Below are 17824 nucleotides of genomic sequence, written 5' to 3' on the forward strand. Positions count from 1 at the left end.
GAGACCCTCACATGGCCTGTTGGGCACCCCCCCCCCATCCCCCCCACGCCCCCCATTTCATCGCTCTGCTTCCCCACAGCTGCTCTCTTGGAGGTGGAAAACTCCCCGCAGGACGCCCTGGGACTCAGCAAATTGGGCGGACAGGCTGAGAAAAACCGTAAGCTTCAAAAAAAGTAAGCGTTCTGTTCTTTGTCGTCTCTGCGTACTTTCAGCCGTACCCGGTTTCGAAGCAGTGGCTGTTTGTTTATCGAGCTCTGTAGCTGCAAAGAGGGATTCTCTCCCTCCAGGCTGAACCTGAGGTCCTTGTTAAACTGGGCCTCCTGGAGGCGTAGAGCACGTGTGGAATCGTGAAGGGGCTCCCGTGAATTCCCACTCCACCTTGAGAAGTTGTGCAGGGAGGCTGTGTTGCGGCTCACGTGAGGGCGAGACCTCGGAGCACTCGGCCCTGAGCCCCGGCTCCTGTACGGATCAGCTTGGGGCTCTGGGCCTTGAGCCGGGGCAGAACTCAGTGGGCTCCGCGATAGGCCTGACAGTGGGCGAGGCGTCCGGTGGCTCTCGAGCGCTCCGAGGGCCTGCACGGTCTGGAGCCGGGGCCTCACGGCCACACCGGGCCCACAGGCCCCGTCCCGCTAGAGGACGGTTCCCCTTCAGCCCCTGGAGTTGTCCGTTGGTTTTCCCTTAAACCTGCCTCAGTTTAGTCTTCTTCTCAGAAGTCATAATAACGATCGTGACTGGCACACCGTGGGCTGTGTTTCAGGTGAAACGCTGTGGTTTCTGTTACTGCTCACAATTCCGTAGGAACAGTCAGGCTTTTGGTTCCCTGGGAATGGACATTTGTAGAAACCACTTAACAGCGGTCTGATTTGAATGTTGCTATGTTTGAACTGTATAAAAGTGTTTTGAGATAACTTGGATAGTTGCCATCTGGCCATGTGCAGTTTGATACTGAAAGTAGGCCTTTTGCTCCTGGAACCGTGCTGGGAAAATTCTGTCCCTTCGATGTTGCTGGTGTGTTTCATTTCACATCCTTACACTTTTGGTAACGGAAACAGTAAGATTCGTGGCAGTGCCCTCTGGGTCTCCCACCCCACTGCTCCCAGGAATGTGTATTTCACGTAGGATCAGAAGTAACATAAATTGGCCAAAACGTTTCACTCTGTCTCCTATGTTTATTTTGTCTTCCTCGGGAGGTATGTTTAAGTACTTGGTCATACGAGGACGGCCTTTATTGAGCTATTTGCCCCAGCATGTGATTAAATTTCAGAGTGTGTGTAGGTAGCTTTCCCTGGGGCTGAGATGTTCAAATTGCCGGCTTTGGTTCTGTGTTACCATAGCTGCAGCTGAGAGCGGGTCATTCTCTGGACTCCGTGATCATCATGGCAAATTCCAGACCATACAGTTGACACTTGAACGCAAGGGTTTGAATAGAAGGTCCACTTACATGCAACATTTTTTTTTTTAATAAATCCAGTATGGTATTGTAAATGTATTTTCTCTTCTCTGTGCTTTTCTTAATAACCTTTGCCCTGTTTTACGAAAGAATACGGCATACATACATAACTTACAAAACATGTGTTAACCGACTGTTTATCGGTAAGCCCTCTGGGTACAGTGGGCTATGAGGAGTTAAGTTTTCAGGGAGTCAGAAGTTATGCTCGGATTTTCGAGGGTGGTGCTTTGCCCGGATGGCAGAGCCGTGCTGGTGAGGTAGGGCCCCGTAAGTCCCCACGCAAGGTGCCCTAGTGTGGACAGTGTCCGCCTCAGGAGAATGAGTCTCAGTGGTGTCGGTGGTCATGTCGTATTTGATGAGACGCTTCTTGTCACGAAAGACCACTTCGCCGCTGCATTTATGTCCTAACTGTGAGATGCGTGTTGTCAGTCATGCGTTACGCGGCCTCACGCGTGTCCCTGCTCCCCGTAGAATTCAGCAGATTTCTAAGTGTCTTTCTCCTGCGGCTCTAACCGTAAGGCTGGGAAGTACTCCACATGAGTTTACCGTTAGGGTGAGTGTTTGGAAAATCACGTGTGGTGTCGAGAATTGGGTCCTTGAGGGAGATCAGGTCCCCGCTCAGTAGGCCTGGTCCACGGCGGTCAGAGCGCTCATCCATTTTACCCTGTGGGGGAGGCAGAGTTCTGTAAACCAAGGGGGGGCGCGGCCACAGCGGGGGATGCGGCGTCTGAGAGCGGAGGAAGGAAGCAAATAAATAACCGCGAAAGTCGGACAAGTCTCCCATGCCTCCAGGATGTTGGCTTGTAACTCCCGTTCCTCCGTGCAGAGTTAGGTGCTGGGGGCCGACTGAAAATTCAGAGAAGCGAGGGGCGCCTGGAGGGCTCCGTCGGTTAACTGTCGGACTTCAGCTCAGGTCACGATCTCGTGGTTTGTGAGTCTGAGCCCCGCGTCGGGCTCTGTGCTGACAGCTCAGAGCCTGGAGCCTGCTTCAGATTCTGTGTCTCCTCTCTCTCTGCCCTTTCTCAAAAATAAACACGAAAAAAAATATTACAGAGAAGTGCTCGACAGATCAGAGTCCCTGCGTCTTTAGTCCTCGTGTTTCAGGCTTCGGAACTGGTGGCGGAGAGCGTTGCTTTCTGGAGTATTGACCTGTGCAAGCAAACCTCATGTCCTTATGGTAAAGTGTTAGCCGCCCCGCTTAATTTTGTAGCTTGTGGTCCACAAGGAGAAAAACGGATCATTCCGTCGACCGTTGGAGTGACCGTGTGGGTACACGGGCAGGTTCTTCAGGTGTACGTGGCCCTTGGCTTACGCGAGTCCCAGGTGACGGGAGCTGGCCGTGCGCGGTGGCAGGCGGTAGGAGGCGAAGAAGGGGTTGGGTGTGCACAGGTGCTCTGGCTCCTCCGCTTATGGGGGCGGCACTGACCCCCCAGGAGAAGGAAGGGGTGCAGGCGTACCCCCCCCGGGTCCATCCGGTGTTTAGTCTCCTGGGCGGCGCCCTGGCCTGGTAGGGGACGGGGCCCAGTGCAGACAGAGACCTGGGCCGGCTGGCCGGCTGGGGGCTCCACGTCGCCGCCGCCTCCTGGGTCTTGCGGCTGCGTGGCCCTGGCTCCGCTGCCTCCGCGTGGTCTCGGCGGGACCTCGGGCCTGAGCTCCAACCCACGAGCACATCTGTACCAGAAAAGGCTTTTCGTAAACAAATGGCCACCGCCAGGAGGAAGGTGAGGGTGAAGTCAGAATCGTGGACGCCAACCTCCAGGTAGTGGGGCTCATGGGCCGTTTGTAACCCTGTAGGGGTGGACGGCGAACGTCTACGTGAGGTGTTTTTTTGAGGTAAGGCTCCACGCCCAGTGTGGGGCTCAAACTCCCGACCCTGAGCTCAAGAGTCCTGTGGTCTACCAACCGAGGCAGTCAGGTGCCCCTAAATACCTGTTGCGTGTGAAAAGACAAAGCGTGGCAGACAGAGTGCCACGAATCCGGTCGCCGTTCAGTTTGCTTTCAGAGTGCGGGGCACCTGCGAGCCCCCTGGGCCCTGCAGCAGAGCCGTGCGCACCCCTCCCGTGCCGGGCTGGGCTGCTTGGGACCGAGGCCCTGACCGTGCTTTCGGAGCTCAGGTCTCTCCCCGGCCCGTCTGCCAAGGAACGATTAGTGTCGTGTGTACGGGTCACGTGGCACGGCTTACGTAAGTGTCCGCATAAGATGTTGCTGCTGTCGTTGAGAATTTGTCCGTAGGACACGGAAAGCGGCGTTACATTGAGCACACGGATGGGTTACTCCGCCCGGCGAGGGAGGCCCTTCTCCCCCGTGCTTATTCCATCCGGTGTGGGTGCCCCGTGTCGGGGTGACCACAGCCCCAGTGGACTCCCATTTCTTTTTCATATGTGAGTAAATAGCTTTGCTGCTCATTTTAAAGAGGGAAGTTTTGCCTGCCTGCCTTCCTCCCTTCCTCCCTCCCTCCCTCCCTCTCTCCCTCCCTTCCTTCCTTCGTCTGGCTATTAAGATTTGTTGCATTCTAGGGCACCTGGCTGGCTCAGTCAGTGCAGCATGTGACTCAGTCTCAGGGTCTTGAGTTGAAGCCTCACCTTGGGCATAGAGCTTACTTAAAAAAAAAAAAAAAAAAAAAAAAATTTCTTGCCCTCCCTGGTGTAATCCTTCCTACACAATTAGAACATTTATTACCCCCAGGAAACCTAAGGTTGACTTCAGGAACACTTACTTGAAACTTGATGTGAAACGTTTTGAGCTCGAATTGTACGTAGACTTTACAGTCTTGAGAAAGGTCTGATACTGTTTAAATATGTTGAAGAGCCAATGTGTTTGTTCAGAAACATGAGATTCAGTGATGTGTTCTGCCGAATTTATCAAAGAAAAATAACACTACAAGTGACTGAGGGATTTAAAAATGCCTCAGGATGCCCAGGCACATAGGGTAAACCATCTTCGGTCCCACCCCACCTTCTCTGCGAGGCCTTTCCCGTTCTGAAAGAATTCATGTCTCTCAGAAAGCCTCGTAAGGACACAACGTGAAAGAGCGAGATGAAATTCTCAAAGCTTATAGTGTTGTCTCTTACGTAACTATGTCATTAGTAGACGATCGTTTTTAAAGATGTTAAGATGGTGAAGTTACGGTTTGGGTATTTTAGAACCAGGCGGACAGAATATTTCGGATGCGCTGAGGATCCCAGGACGGCTTCCTGGTGTTGGCTTGTGACAGGATCACAGTCTCACAGGCTGCCCTGTGTGCACTGGCCCCAGTGGTTGGGACTCAGAGTTTCTGGGTCTGAAGCCTGTGGGTTAAACCATGGGATGACCCAGTGTCTTAACTTAGCAGATACCTGTATTAGCCTGAATCACCGTGTAGAATAGAAACCGCCAAAATCCCACCCGTTCCTTAGTTGCCATGTCAGACCATTACTGGTATTAAAGTGTGTGCTGTTCTGTGTTGTTGTCTTTGCCGGACGAGTTTGAGACCCTCGCAGCAGCTCCTCACTCAGACGCAGGTGCGGCCCCCTCCTGCGGTTTTCCTTGTCGTTCAGGTACTCCCTCCGCTGTCCTACCTCGGACGTGAAGACGGCTGGGGTTGGCTGATGTTGACACTGATTCTTCAATTCTGCCAGGAGACGCCTCTGTTACGCTTTTTTTGTTTTTTAATTTTTTTTTAATGTTTATTCATTATTGAGAGACAGAGAGACACAGAGCGTGAGCAGGGGAGGGGCAGAGAGAGAGGGAGGCGCAGAATCAGAAGCGGGCTCCAGGCTCCGAGCTGTCAGCTCAGACCCCGACGCGGGGCTCGAACCCACGAACTGCGAGATCGTGACCTGAGCCGAAGTCGGTCGCCCGACTGACAGAGCCACCCAGGTGCCCCATATACTTTTGAAAACGTGCACAGAGAATTACCTCTGTTCACTTGCTATATACCCACAGGCACTCGTGACTCTTCAACGTTGAATTCTCTCGTTATTTGTAGGCACGAATTGCTCGAGGAAGCCCGGAGACAAGGTTTACCTTTCGCACAGTGGGACGGGCCCACCGTTGTTGTTTGGCTGGAGGTATGTTTCTTTTGAATCCTGGGCGGAGTACGTCACATCTGTGGGCAGGATGAATGCATTCGTACACCGTGCAGAACCTTCTGGCCTTTACACTTCCTGTCTCTAGCTCTGGGTCGGGATGCCTGCCTGGTACGTAGCCGCTTGCCGAGCCAACGTGAAAAGCGGGGCCATCATGTCTGCGCTGTCTGACACGGAGATCCAGCGTGAGATCGGCATCAGCAACCCTCTGCACCGGCTGAAGCTGCGGCTGGCCATTCAGGAGATCATGTCCCTGACTAGTCCGTCAGCCCCTCCTACTTCGAGAACGGTACGCACCTGTGGAAGGAGCCGATCTGCCGCTCACGTTGCCTCACACGACTAGTGTTCCAGTTTAACGTTTTAGCATTCAAATACGTGATCGGGTGGTTAGAAGATACTTTATTGAATGCTCTCAGAACAGCTTGACTTTGCAGTATAGACATAGGAGTTTTTTAAAGTGTAGGCAAGGAATTATCCCTAATTTAAGAACAAACTTACCAAAAGCGACGGGGAAAGAGCTCAGATCCCTACTTGCATTATTATCAGTGTTTTATTATCTGACTTATTCAGCCCGTTGTTGCTTTCCGTTCAGGGAGCCGCGGGTCCCGGGGGCTCAGGGCTTTAAGCGGCCTGTGCATCTGCCCCTGCACACTGAGCACGGCTGTGCTCCACGCGGGCAGACCCTGGCCGTCCTTACCGACGCCCCTCCTGGTTGAACGTTAAAAAATGAATCTGAGGACAACGTTAATGGTTCTTGGGGGACAGAGTGGGCCGGCTCCTTGCTGTGGGCTCTGTACGTTGGCTCAGCTCCCACTCTGCTGTTCTCTGCTCCGAAGAGAAAACCTGGCGAGGATACATCCTCCCACGTTCTTCTCCGAGTAGCAAGCAGGTCAGCGCCTGATTCGGGACTTGCAGGGACTTTGCACAGAAAGGATTGCCAGCGTCTTTGTTTCGATTCTTAGGGACAGAATTGTAATGAGCAGTCAGTCTGTGCACTGACCTGTGGCCCGGGAATGTTCTGTCACGGCATCCGACCAGGTCCCCGTTGCCTGGTTGTTTCCAGTTAGAGAGACCTTTCTGGAAACAGGTGTTAGGGTGGCTTTCGCAAAGTCTTAGAAACCGTCTCGGCGAAGGCCCCCGCTCACACGCTGAGTCAGCGGACAGTGATGACAAGCGCACCTGGAACAGGGAACCTCGCTGTGAGACGGGCCAGCCCTCTCCCCGAGGGGCCCGGCGGCCGGCAGGGCGCTAACGGGCCTCGGGTCTGCCGCGCCACATCAGCGGTGCCGGTGTTTTGGCTCCTTGAAGCCAGCGGCCGTTCTGTGTGCCACGCTGAGCCCTGTGCTGGGCCTCTTAGGGTCCCCTGGTGAGGTTGTCCCGTCCACGTGGCCCCATCACTGTGGAGCGCCTGTGGGGAGCCGTCCACAGGCCAGACTTGGGGACAGTGCTCCTTTTTGTGCTTTGGGGGAGAATGTCTTAAATATATTGAAGTGAGAGTTACTTGAGAATTAGGAATAGTTTTCAGAAGTGCCAAATAGGTCGCTTTTATATTTCCCGTATGTCAGGTGGTAGGTGTGGCAGATGAAGCTCCAGAAACCGTGGGCTGTCCTGGGGTCACTGCCACCACAGTGGTAGTGCGTGTGGTGGTTCTCCGTCAAGGGGCTGGGCTTGTTTTAACCTTGTGTCGTTTTCTGTGTGGGCATCTGAAACGAGAAGGCGGGAAGAATGGCCTTTGCGTCCGCCTGCTCCTTTTACGTGCCCGAGGCTCACGTGTCTGCTGCCTTTCCTCTTTGTCACTGCTTCCCTTGCCCTGGATGTGGTTGTCACTGGGGCCGCCTTAGACCACAGGAAATATCTGGTTAACGCATGAAGAGATGGAGACGCTCACGGCCACGCCACAAACGGTCAGTCGCAGCCCCGAGCCTGTCCTCCCTCCGTGCTCCCTCCTCCCGCCCCCGAGAACGGCGCGATTCTGGGCTTTTCTGGGGGAAACAAAAATGTCCTTTCACGTTAAATTGTTCGGATCAGTACTTCCTTTAGGTATTAGTGAAATGCGTGAAGTAGAATTCTATTTTAGATTTTTCCCAGGAACTTAAAATGGATAGACTAGCTCTGTTTAGAATAGATTGAACTCCTATCTCCTTCCGGAGAGACCTCGGTTTGGCGCTCGGCCTCCACATTCTGGCCCCAGTTGTCTCCTTTAATGGACATGCCTGCCACGGGGAGTCGGCTCCTTGCATGAGAAAATCGGAATTGGTGGTTGTGCATGAGTTTTGCATGACGCTTTGACGTTCTCACTCTGTCACCCAGTCACTCCACGCCTTCCCGACAGAGCTGATCTGCTCGCATGCCCAGGCCCAGCAGTACTAACGGTTGTGTTCTTTTGCATTCCTAACCTCGTGACCCCAGGAGGCTGAGGAGGGAAGCTGGGCTCAGGTTGGAGACTCTCTATAATATACTCTTCACTATGTGTACAGCAGCAAAAGAGCTGGAGTGTGAAAGCTTGTAATTGACTTTTCTTGACGTTTTTAACATCTTCCTTTGTGCCGAATGTCGTCGGTGATTTAAAGTCTTAGAGCAAAGCATAGGATTAAAAGAGTACGTCTCATGGACAATTTTGAACCTTTCTCATGGGGCACCACGGTTAATTCTGCTTAAAACACACGTCACTTTGTTTAGCCAATGGCTGTCACACACCGCGCCTGGGCCCTGGCAGCTCCTGGGATCATAGAAGGCCGTCCCCGGCGGGCTGACACTTCTCACAAGGCGTGCTGACGGGAGATGTTCGGATAAATACCTGGCACGAGAGTTGGCACGGGGGGCCCTCCCTCCCCGTCTGGGCGTCAGCGTGTCGCTCCATGCCGTCCTGCCGCCGTGTCCGTTGAGAGGCTTTCTTACTCCCGGGGTTCTCAGAAACGAAGCCTCTGCTTGCACATCGTACGTTTGAATTTTCAGCTTCCTCGTTCTCCAGGCTCACAAAAAACTCTGGCACGACTCTTTTGCAGCCTTGTTCGGGCAGCTTGATTAAAAAGCAGTGGTTTCCTACCCGGATTCCAGTAACGTTGCCGCCTGACATACTGTTAGGTTTTAGGGCTAGAAAAGGTTTTAGGTTTCGAGGGCTGCAGGCTGCAGCCAGTCCGTTCTTACTGATGGTGTCGTGTTCAAGGATCCGCAGAGGATAATTGTATGTCAGCAAAAACAGTCAAACTCCTCTTACATCTGAATTTTTCTCGTTTCCAGTTGATGGTTGAAACACCTTTTTTTTCTCTATTTGTACTCCTAAAATGAAGCACGTGTTATCACTTAAAAAAAATTTTTTTTTATTTTTAAACTTTTTTTAATGTTTATTTTTGAGGCAGAGAGAATGCAAGGTGGGACAGAGAGACAGAGGGAGACAGAGAATCTGACGCAGGCTCTGCACTGCCAGCAGAGAGCCTGATGTGGGGCTTGATCTCACGAACCATGAGATCATGTCCTGAGCCGAAGTCAGTCACTTAACCAACTGAGCCACCCAGGTGCCCCGTATCACTTTTTAAAAAGCAAAAGAGGAGAGTGACTCTAATGTTCCATGCGTTCCCTCTTCAACCGTTTGATCTAAGCCCTCTGTGCCAATACTCTAGATAAATATCATTAGTCACTTAGCCTGCTCAGATGTTTCTTTATGGGGCCAATAATGGCCATCAGTGAATTGAAAAGGGTGCATTTCGTAATTGCTTCAACGTCAGCGTCTTCCACACTAAGAAGAAGAGCTCTGGCAGCAACTAAGTATGAAATTCCCTGTCTTGGGGTGGGATGTGTAAATAAGCCGAATGTTTGCTCTTTGCAGTGGAAACGTAAACAAGGATGAGCCGTGCCAGTGACGCCAGAATTAGCCCCCACTCAGTCTTCAGCATAAGCAAGGATGGTTTTCACTCCATCCGTCTTCTAGATGAGAGGAGAACGAAGAGGCGTCCTGGTCTCTGTGCGCCTGTGCACCTGCCCCCTGCCGCCAAGGGCGGCGGTCATAGAGCGTGCCTTCCCCGGGCTCTGGCATAGCGACCAGCTCTTAAGCCAAGGGGGAGCTGGAGATGCGCTTGGGCACGCAGGGGAAGCAGACTTCCAGGTGTGGTCAAGTCCCTGATGCCTTCATTTAGCAAGTACCGTCCGTGTACTGCCCGTGCAAAACTGAGCTGCTTGCTGGTAACACCTGCCCTCACCTGTCATGTTTTGCAGAGGTCGCAGAGCTGCATTGGCTTTGTGACCATTCCACTGCTGGAAAAAATAGAGCCCGTGCCACGGCAGTCTCTTGCGGCCTGAGTGTTCTCTGACCATGAGAGATCCCTGTCGTATGCTTTCTTCAGAAGGCTGTGACAGCAGCCCAGGAGGCGTGGGTCTCCCCGGTTTTGAGCCTGGGTCCTCCGGGAGCATGTGTTATGGGCCACTTAACAAGTGGGACCAGAGTGTGTGAACAACGTGAAGGAGGACTCTGCTCCCATGAGACTATTTAGAAATTTCTTTGCATTCTGTGTCCATTTAAGAATACGTGAACAGAGGGGCGCCTGGGTGGCGCAGTCGGTTAGGCGTCCGACTTCAGCCAGGTCACGATCTCGCGGTCCGTGAGTTCGAGCCCCGCGTCAGGCTCTGGGCTGATGGCTCGGAGCCTGGAGCCTGTTTCTGATTCTGTGTCTCCCTCTCTCTCTGCCCCTCCCCCGTTCATGCTCTGTCTCTCTCTGTCCCAAAAATAAATAAAAAATGTTGAAAAAAAAAAAAAAAAAAAAAAGAATACGTGAACAGAAGCAAGAAAGCAGCGATGGCTATTCACGCCCTAAGCGTCAGGTCTGTGATATTGAGAGTGAGGTTGGAAAGAGTGAAAAAACGTGACATTGTGACAATTTGCCAAAAACACTCGATGCTTTTCTCACTCATGGTTATTTACCGAAAGTAGTGACACGGTTTTCTTCTATTGAATTTGAGCATTCTTACTGAAATCTGACTCATTCCTTCTGTAGTTTGTCTGGTGTGAATACTAGGTGAGAGGCCCAACGTGGTGGTACTTGAGAGTTCATATTTCCAAGAATTCCATAAGGTAACTACAGAACTCCTGTGACTGTAGCTCTGCCTTCTTGGACTGAAGACATCCAGTGCCTTTGTTTGATACGTGTGCATATACTTATAATGTGTTCACTTCTGTTTCATGGCACAAATGTCGCACATTTTCTGTTAGATGTATCCCAAAGGACTTCATAGTTTTTCACGATATTGTAAGTGGCATTTTTAAAAATCTCCATCTCCAGCTCATTTTTTTAGTATTTAATAATACAGGTCCTGTTGGTTCTGATAGCTGTCCTGTATTCATCCTCTGTGTTGATAATCAAGTCATATGCAAATCAGGACAGTGTTATGTCTTTTCCAACCCATGTGCTTTTGATTTCTTTTTCTTGCCTTACCACAGTGGCTGGGAGTTCTGGTGCAGGATTGAATGGAAGTGGTGGGAGCAGACATCCTTAACTTTGTTTCTGATTTTAGGGAAAATGCTTTCAGTCTTACACCACTAGTGTGCATTCAGCTCCACAGTTTTTTGTAGAAGCCCTTTGTCAGGTCAAGGCAGCCATCTTTTCAGTTTCTAGATTGCTGAGATTTCCATAGACGAGTGATTTGGTCACACACGTTTCCCACATCTCTGTGGTTTTTTCTTTTCAGTACATTGGTACGGTGAACTTCCTTGATTTTTAAATATTGACCCAAGCTATGTTACTGGGATAAACTCCACTTGTCATGATATCGTATTCTTTTCACTTATTACTGATTTGATTTGCTAATGTTTTGTTAAGGAAGTTTGCATCTCTGTCTATGAATGCTATTGATCTGTTTTTTTTTTGTTTGTTTGTTTTGTTTTTATAATCTGTCTGGTTTTGGTGTCAAAATAATGCTGCTCGTATAGAATGAGCTAGGTATTTCTTCTTCACTTTTTTGTAATAGTTTATGTAGAATTGGTACTGTTTTCATAAACGTTTGGTAGAGATCAATGGCAAAAGCATTTGAGGTAGAGAGGTGCATGTGTGCGTGTCTGTGGGTTATAGCTACAGATTCAAAGTCAGGTACAGGTTACCAGTTTCTTTCCGAGTGGCTTTCGTAGATTATGTCTTTCAAGAAACTTGCCTGTGTTATCCAGGTTGCTTACGGCTGTCTACAATTTTCCCTTATTACCCTTTCAGTGTCTGTAGGGTCTGTCCTGATGTACAGTGATTTCAGTGTCTGTAGGGTCTTTCATTCTTGATGTAGATAACTTCTATCTTTCTTCTTAATCACTCTGGGTAGGGTCATTCCATTCTATTGATGTTTATGAAGACCCAGGTTTTACTTTCATCGTTTTATTTTCTATTATTTTTCTGGTTTCTGTTTCATTCATTTCTGCTCTTTTATTTTGTTCCTTCTGTTTGCTGTGAATTTCATTTGTCTTCTTGTTCAAACTTTTTAAGGTAGCATCTTACGTTGTTCATTTGCAACCTTCATTTATAACGTAAGTACTTAATACTATAAATTTCCCGCCGCTAGTGCAGCATCCCACAGTTTATGAATATATTGTGTGTGCGCTTTCTTTATGTTTTTTTTTTTTTTTTTTTTACAATTTTATTTTAAGTAATATCTACACCCAACATGGGTCTTGAACCCATGACCCTGAGATTGAGAGCAGCACACTCCACTGACCAAGCCAGCCAGATGCCCCTTGTGCGTTCACTTTCATTCAATTCGAAAGATTTTTCCCATTTCCCTTATGATTTCTTCTTTGGCACATGGGTCAGTTAGAAGTGTGCTAATTCCAAATATTTGGGAGTTTTCTAGATCTCTTTTCATTATTGCTTTCTAATTTAATTCTGTGGAGGTCAGGGGACATATATTTGGTATGATTTCAGTCTCTTTAAATACGTGGAGCTTTGTCTGTGTTGGGGAACATTCTGTGTGCACTGTTGCTGTTGGCTAGAGTGCTCTCACGGCAGTTGGGTCGGGCTAGTTGATGGTGCCGCTCAGGGCTTCTCCATCCTTGGGAGCCTATCATTCTGGCCTGCTCAGTCAGCTACTCAACCACGGGGAAAGGGAGGTCTTCTAACCGTCTCTCCTCTCGGTCTTACTGGGTTCATGTCTTCTTTTAAATCTATGTTTGTATTCACTTTTTAAAACTCATTTTGAAATTAACAAATATTTTGTTAAGAAAATATGGAAAACAAAGTGTTTTCCATAAAATTAAATTTAAAATTTAATTCCATAAAATTAAAGCCAGAGATAGTTTTAATGAGTTGAGCTGGATTGATCCTTCAAACTTGTTCATGAGTCGTGATCATTCTTTGTTGTTATATTATTACCTATGAAAACTGTTTCAGAATGCTAACATGTAATCAGTTACAGGTTTAATGTGGTTTGGTGATTACGTTATATGTATTAGCACAAATGAGTTGTAGATTTTTAATGGTAGAATTTCCTTTGTGTACAGTTTTAATAGAAAATTTAAGTCAGTAAGTAGGAGATCAAATTATTTTGAAATTATAAAAAGCCATATTGTTGGCTTGGCCTTTGAAAATACGTAACAGATTAAAAATTCAGTGTAAAGATGATTTAAATGACCCTTGCGACGTCCTCCCTGTTTTTTGGTTTTTTTTTTTTTTTTTTCCTGAACTGATGTTCTTAATTATCGTGAGCAGACGCTGGCATACGGGGACATGAACCACGAGTGGATCGGCAATGAGTGGCTGCCCAGCCTGGGCCTCGCGCAGTACCGCAGCTACTTCATGGAGTGCCTGGTGGACGCGCGCATGCTGGACCACCTGACCAAGAAGGACCTCCGAGGGCAGCTGAAGATGGTCGACAGCTTCCACAGGTGTGCTGCTGCACGTTGGCCCTTCCTGGTTGGCTAAGAGGTGTTTGCCCACCGCCACGGCTAATTGTGTTTTGTTTTGTTTTGTTTTTGGTTTTTGGCAACAGAAACAGTTTCCAGTGCGGAATTATGTGCCTGCGAAGGTTGAATTACGACCGTAAGGAGCTAGAGAGAAAAAGAGAAGAAAGCCAGAGTGAAGTAAAAGGCTAGTACATGGCATTTAATTCATGCAGCGAGTGTGAACAGCCTCGGTGATTTGCTGCTTTTTAAAAAAATCAGCAAAGGCTTGAAGGCATCATTACAGAGGAGGGAGAGATGATCCCTTTCTGCGGCCAGAGACCCTGTGCCCGTTTTCTCGTGCTTAACGTCAGTCTGTAGGTTCAGGGTCTCCGGGTAAACATTCTTCCTGTGACCTTAGACATTTCCTCTTACGAGGACACACGTCCTCTTTTGTTCAGAAATGCTGCTACACACCATTAGAGAGCAACAGAGCACAGGTGAACAGGCCCCTGCTGTGTGCGTCTTGGTGTGAGTGTGAAAAGTACTGCCCTGGCTGTCTCTCCAGGGACTCGAGGGGCCCACAGTAGCGTAGCGTGGTTCTTCTTCCTGTGGATGAGGGAGCGGTATGGGGTCAGCGGGGCACTTGGCCTCGCAGACAGGGTGGGGGGCCTCTTCTGGGGCGCGGGGGCTGGGGAGCAGGCAGAGGCATTTTGAGGAGGGAGCAGGCCCAGGGGCGTATAAGAGGACATGGTGCTCAGCCAAGAGAGCAGCACCCAGGGCACCTGTAACTGAGCAAGTGTAGTAGTTTGTTTTGCAACAAGACGTTAACGATTAAGCTCAACGTAACCTCTCCCCAAATTTTCAGTATAAAGAAATCACTAAGAATGGTAATAGCAGATCGGACTTACCAACTCCAAGCACAAAGGTTAATTTATTTAATCCTTACCACCGTCCTGTGAGTGCTGTTTTCATCCCTCGTGTTTACTAAGAAAGAAAGGTAAAAGTGTGGTTACGGAAGGGGCACCTGGGTGGCTCAGTCGGTTGAGCATCTACCTCTTGGTTTCAGCTCAGGGTTCGTGGGTTCAAGCCCTGTGTCATGCTCTGTGCTGACAGTGTGGAGCCTGCTTGGGATTCTCTCCCTCCCTCCTTTCCTGTGCCCCTCCAGCTCTCGCTGTCGCTGTCTGTCAAGTAAATAAACTTAGGGGGCACCTGGGTGGCTTAGTCAGTTAAGCGTCTGACTTCGGCTCAGGTCGTAATCTCACTGTTCGTGTGTTTGAGCCCTATGTCAGGCTCTATGCGGACAGCTCACATGCTGGAGCCTGCTTTGGATTCTGTGTCTCCCTCTCTCTCTGTCCTCCCCCCCCTCAAAAATAAATATTAAAAAACTATTTTGAAATAAATAAACTTTAAAAAAATGTGGCTGGAGGGGAGCCTGAGTGGCTCAGATGGGTTGGGCGTCCAACTTCAGCTCAGGTCACGATCTTGTGATACATGAGTTTGAGCCCCGCGTTGGGCTCTGTGCTGACACCTTGGAGCCTGGAGACTGCTTGGGATTCTGTGTCTTGCTCTCTCTCTCTCTCTCTCTCTCTGCCCCAACGCTTTCTCATGCTCTCCCTCTCCCCCCCCCCCCCCACTCTGTCTCTGTCTCTGTCTCTCTCTCTCTGAAAAGTAAATAAGCATAAAAAAAAATGGCTGGGAAGATAGCCCATTTGAAGGGTAGTCTAGCCATGATTGAGTTAGTGTGAGTCACAAGAAACACCATAAGACAATATCTGTGATACGTGTTCTGTACATACATAATATAACGTATGTAACGTATAAATGTAGTAGCGATCTGTAAGTATTTTACGTGTGTGTGTGTGTGTGTGTGTGTGTGTGTGTGTGTATCTGTCCTTTTACCTAGAAGAGGATCTTGGAAATGAACTAGGTAAATGTGTTTCATTTATTGTGTACTTCCATTTTAAATCTTTTCACGGTTGACAGAAGCAGTCTTTCAAAGTAACTGGTGATCATCTGGTGATTTTTAGATCTCTCCTAATGCAAATGCAATATTTATTACTTTGCGTAAACATGAGGTCTCCCCTCACAGTCTCTAATATGCTGGAGAGTATCTTCAAGTTTCTGGTTTCCCAATGAGTCAACAAAACGGGCTTCACGATTGTAACTGAGAGGTTCGTGTTCAGTCCACAAGGTGCCCAGACACGGGGCCAACACGTCTGATGGGAGGAAGGTTTTCCAGCAGACCCGCAGTCTGTAGATGAAGCATAGTCGTGCCTCGTGTGTCCTTCTGGTTCCCGATGCCTGGGCCCTGGTCATTTTGTATTCTCTAGAAAGTCATGTGCATGAGAACTTCCTTGTTCGAGAGTTTCCTCGAGGAGTGGGTTCCGACGGGACGGTTTGCATGAGGCTGGCGAGGGGCCAGGACGACAGCGTGTGAGCGCAGCAGGGGCCGTCTGCCCACCTGGTGGTGCCCTCAGTGCCCATTTGGGTCACGCCTCGGGTCGGGACCCGGAGGCTCAGGGCGCACAGCGGGGATCCCTGTCCTGCGTTACAGGGTGTGGATGTGATGGAGAGAGCTTTCTGCAGCCGCTCTGACCATCGGTGTTTACTGTCTGCAGATGTGCTGGTTTGGAGCAATGACCGAGTGATTCGCTGGGTCCTGTCGATTGGCCTTAAAGAGTTTGCGAACAATCTCGTAGAGAGTGGCGTTCACGGTGCGCTGATGGCCTTAGATGAGACATTCGACTTCAACGCCCTGGCGCTTCTGCTTCAGATCCCGACCCAGAACACACAGGTGACGCCGGGCCGGCCGCGCCCGCCCGCCGCTCTCCTGCTGGAGACCCTGCGCCCTGTATTTGAGCGAGGCAGCGCGTGGCTACACCGCACAGCTAGGCCTGTCTCCGCGAGCCTGGGCTGTGCTGTGCGGCCCGGAGTCCACGGTGCTGCCTCCTCCTGTCTGAGCTCTGCCTGTCCCTTCCCCTCACAGGCTCGTGAGCCTGGCGTGCATTGAGCCCTTAACGTGGAGAGAGAAACACTCTTACTTCCGTGTGTCACATGGAAGTTTCATGGATTCTGTTTCTGATTTCCCTGTGGAATTTTTTTTGACTCATGGGCTCACTGGAGAGTCAGGAATTTTTTATTCTTCTTCAGAACACTGTACACCTTTGGGAACGCCCTCAGTCTCCCCACTGGAAACCACCCCCCCCAAGACACCCTGGTCTAATTTCCCAGGGAGCATGGACCCCTCTTCCCAAAGGCCCATTCCCGTAGGCCTCCTGGGGGGCTCAGTCGATTAAGCGCCGGACTCTTGGTTTCAGCTCAGGTCTTGATCTCATAGTTTGTGGGTTTGATCCCCATGTCAGGCTCTGTGCTGACAACGTGGAGTCTGCTTGGGATTCTCTCTCTCCATCTCTCTCTGCCCCTCCCCTGCTCAGCTCTCTCTCTCTCCCCCCGCCTCTCAAAAATAAATACAGTATTAGGATTCAAGGCATTTATCCCTTGGGTTTTTAAAAAATTTTTCCAGTCTTGGTTTAAAAATAATTGCGATATGCTAACATCCTTTAGATTGACATAACTTTTGGGCTGTCGGTTTATGATTTCAGGCTCGTGCCGTCTTGGAACGGGAGTTTAACAACCTTTTGGTCATGGGGACGGACAGAAGATTTGATGAAGTAAGTTTTCCACCTAATATCTAAATTTCCATTAACTGTAAATTATTAATATTTGGGGGTACCTGGCTGGCTCAGTTGGAGGAGCGTGGGACTCCTAATCTCGGGGTTGTGAGTTCAAGCCACATGTTGGGTATAGAGATTACTTAAAAGTATAATCTTTAAAACAAAAAATAAATGTAGGGGCGCCTAGGTGGGTGGCTCAGTCAGTTAAGCGTCCGACTTCAGCTCAGGTCACGATCTCACAGTTTGTGGGTTTGAGCCCCGCATCGGGCTCCGTGCTGACAGCTTGGAGCCTGGAGCTTGCTTCAGATTCTGTGTCTCCTTCTCTCTCTGTTCCTCCTCTGCTCATGCTTTGTCTGTCTCTCTCTCAAAAACAAATAAAGATTAAAAAAAAAAATTTTTTTTAAATAAAAAAATAAACGTAGATTACTAAATTTGTAGGAGCCACGTATCAGATAACTCTTGCAAATGTGGAGATAATTTTACTTTACAACTTAAGCTTTGCTCTTAATTTATTAACAAACGAGCCATTAGGGCTCCTGGGTGGCTCAGTCGGTTAGGTGTCTGACTTCCGCTAAGGTCATGATCCCCCTGTTTGTGAGTTCGAGCCCTGCATTGGGCTCGCTGCTGTCACCGTGGAGCCTGCTTCGGGTCTCCTGTCCCTCTTTCTCTCTGCGCCTCGCTCACACACACTCGTTCTCTCTCTCTCAGAATATAAAAAACAGGGACACCTGTGTGGCTCAGGCGGTTAAGCATCTGACTCTTGGTTTTGGCTCAGGTTATGATC

General features: G+C 49.5%; 1 protein-coding gene across 8 annotated transcripts in view; it reads left to right on the forward strand.

Annotated features, from left to right (window-relative positions):
* PPFIA1 (PTPRF interacting protein alpha 1) overlaps positions 1-17824 on the forward strand; it is a 90634-nt gene that overhangs the window by 68796 nt on the left and 4014 nt on the right. For 5 of the 8 annotated variants that reach the window (XM_058689970.1, XM_058689963.1, XM_058689966.1 and 2 more), the window contains 9 exons: positions 80-173; positions 5418-5499; positions 5606-5806; positions 7359-7421; positions 7927-7953; positions 13194-13369; positions 13474-13571; positions 15985-16160; positions 16969-17037. In XM_058689970.1, coding sequence (XP_058545953.1) covers positions 80-173; positions 5418-5499; positions 5606-5806; positions 7359-7421; positions 7927-7953; positions 13194-13369; positions 13474-13571; positions 15985-16160; positions 16969-17037 — 986 coding nt within the window. The remainder of the gene's footprint in view (positions 1-79; positions 174-5417; positions 5500-5605; positions 5807-7358; positions 7422-7926; positions 7954-13193; positions 13370-13473; positions 13572-15984; positions 16161-16968; positions 17038-17824) is intronic. The other 3 variants (XM_058689967.1, XM_058689968.1, XM_058689965.1) reach the window with 2 other exon arrangements.

The sequence above is a fragment of the Neofelis nebulosa genome, chromosome 10, assembly GCF_028018385.1.
Source record: "Neofelis nebulosa isolate mNeoNeb1 chromosome 10, mNeoNeb1.pri, whole genome shotgun sequence".
Classification (NCBI taxonomy): domain Eukaryota; kingdom Metazoa; phylum Chordata; class Mammalia; order Carnivora; family Felidae; genus Neofelis; species Neofelis nebulosa.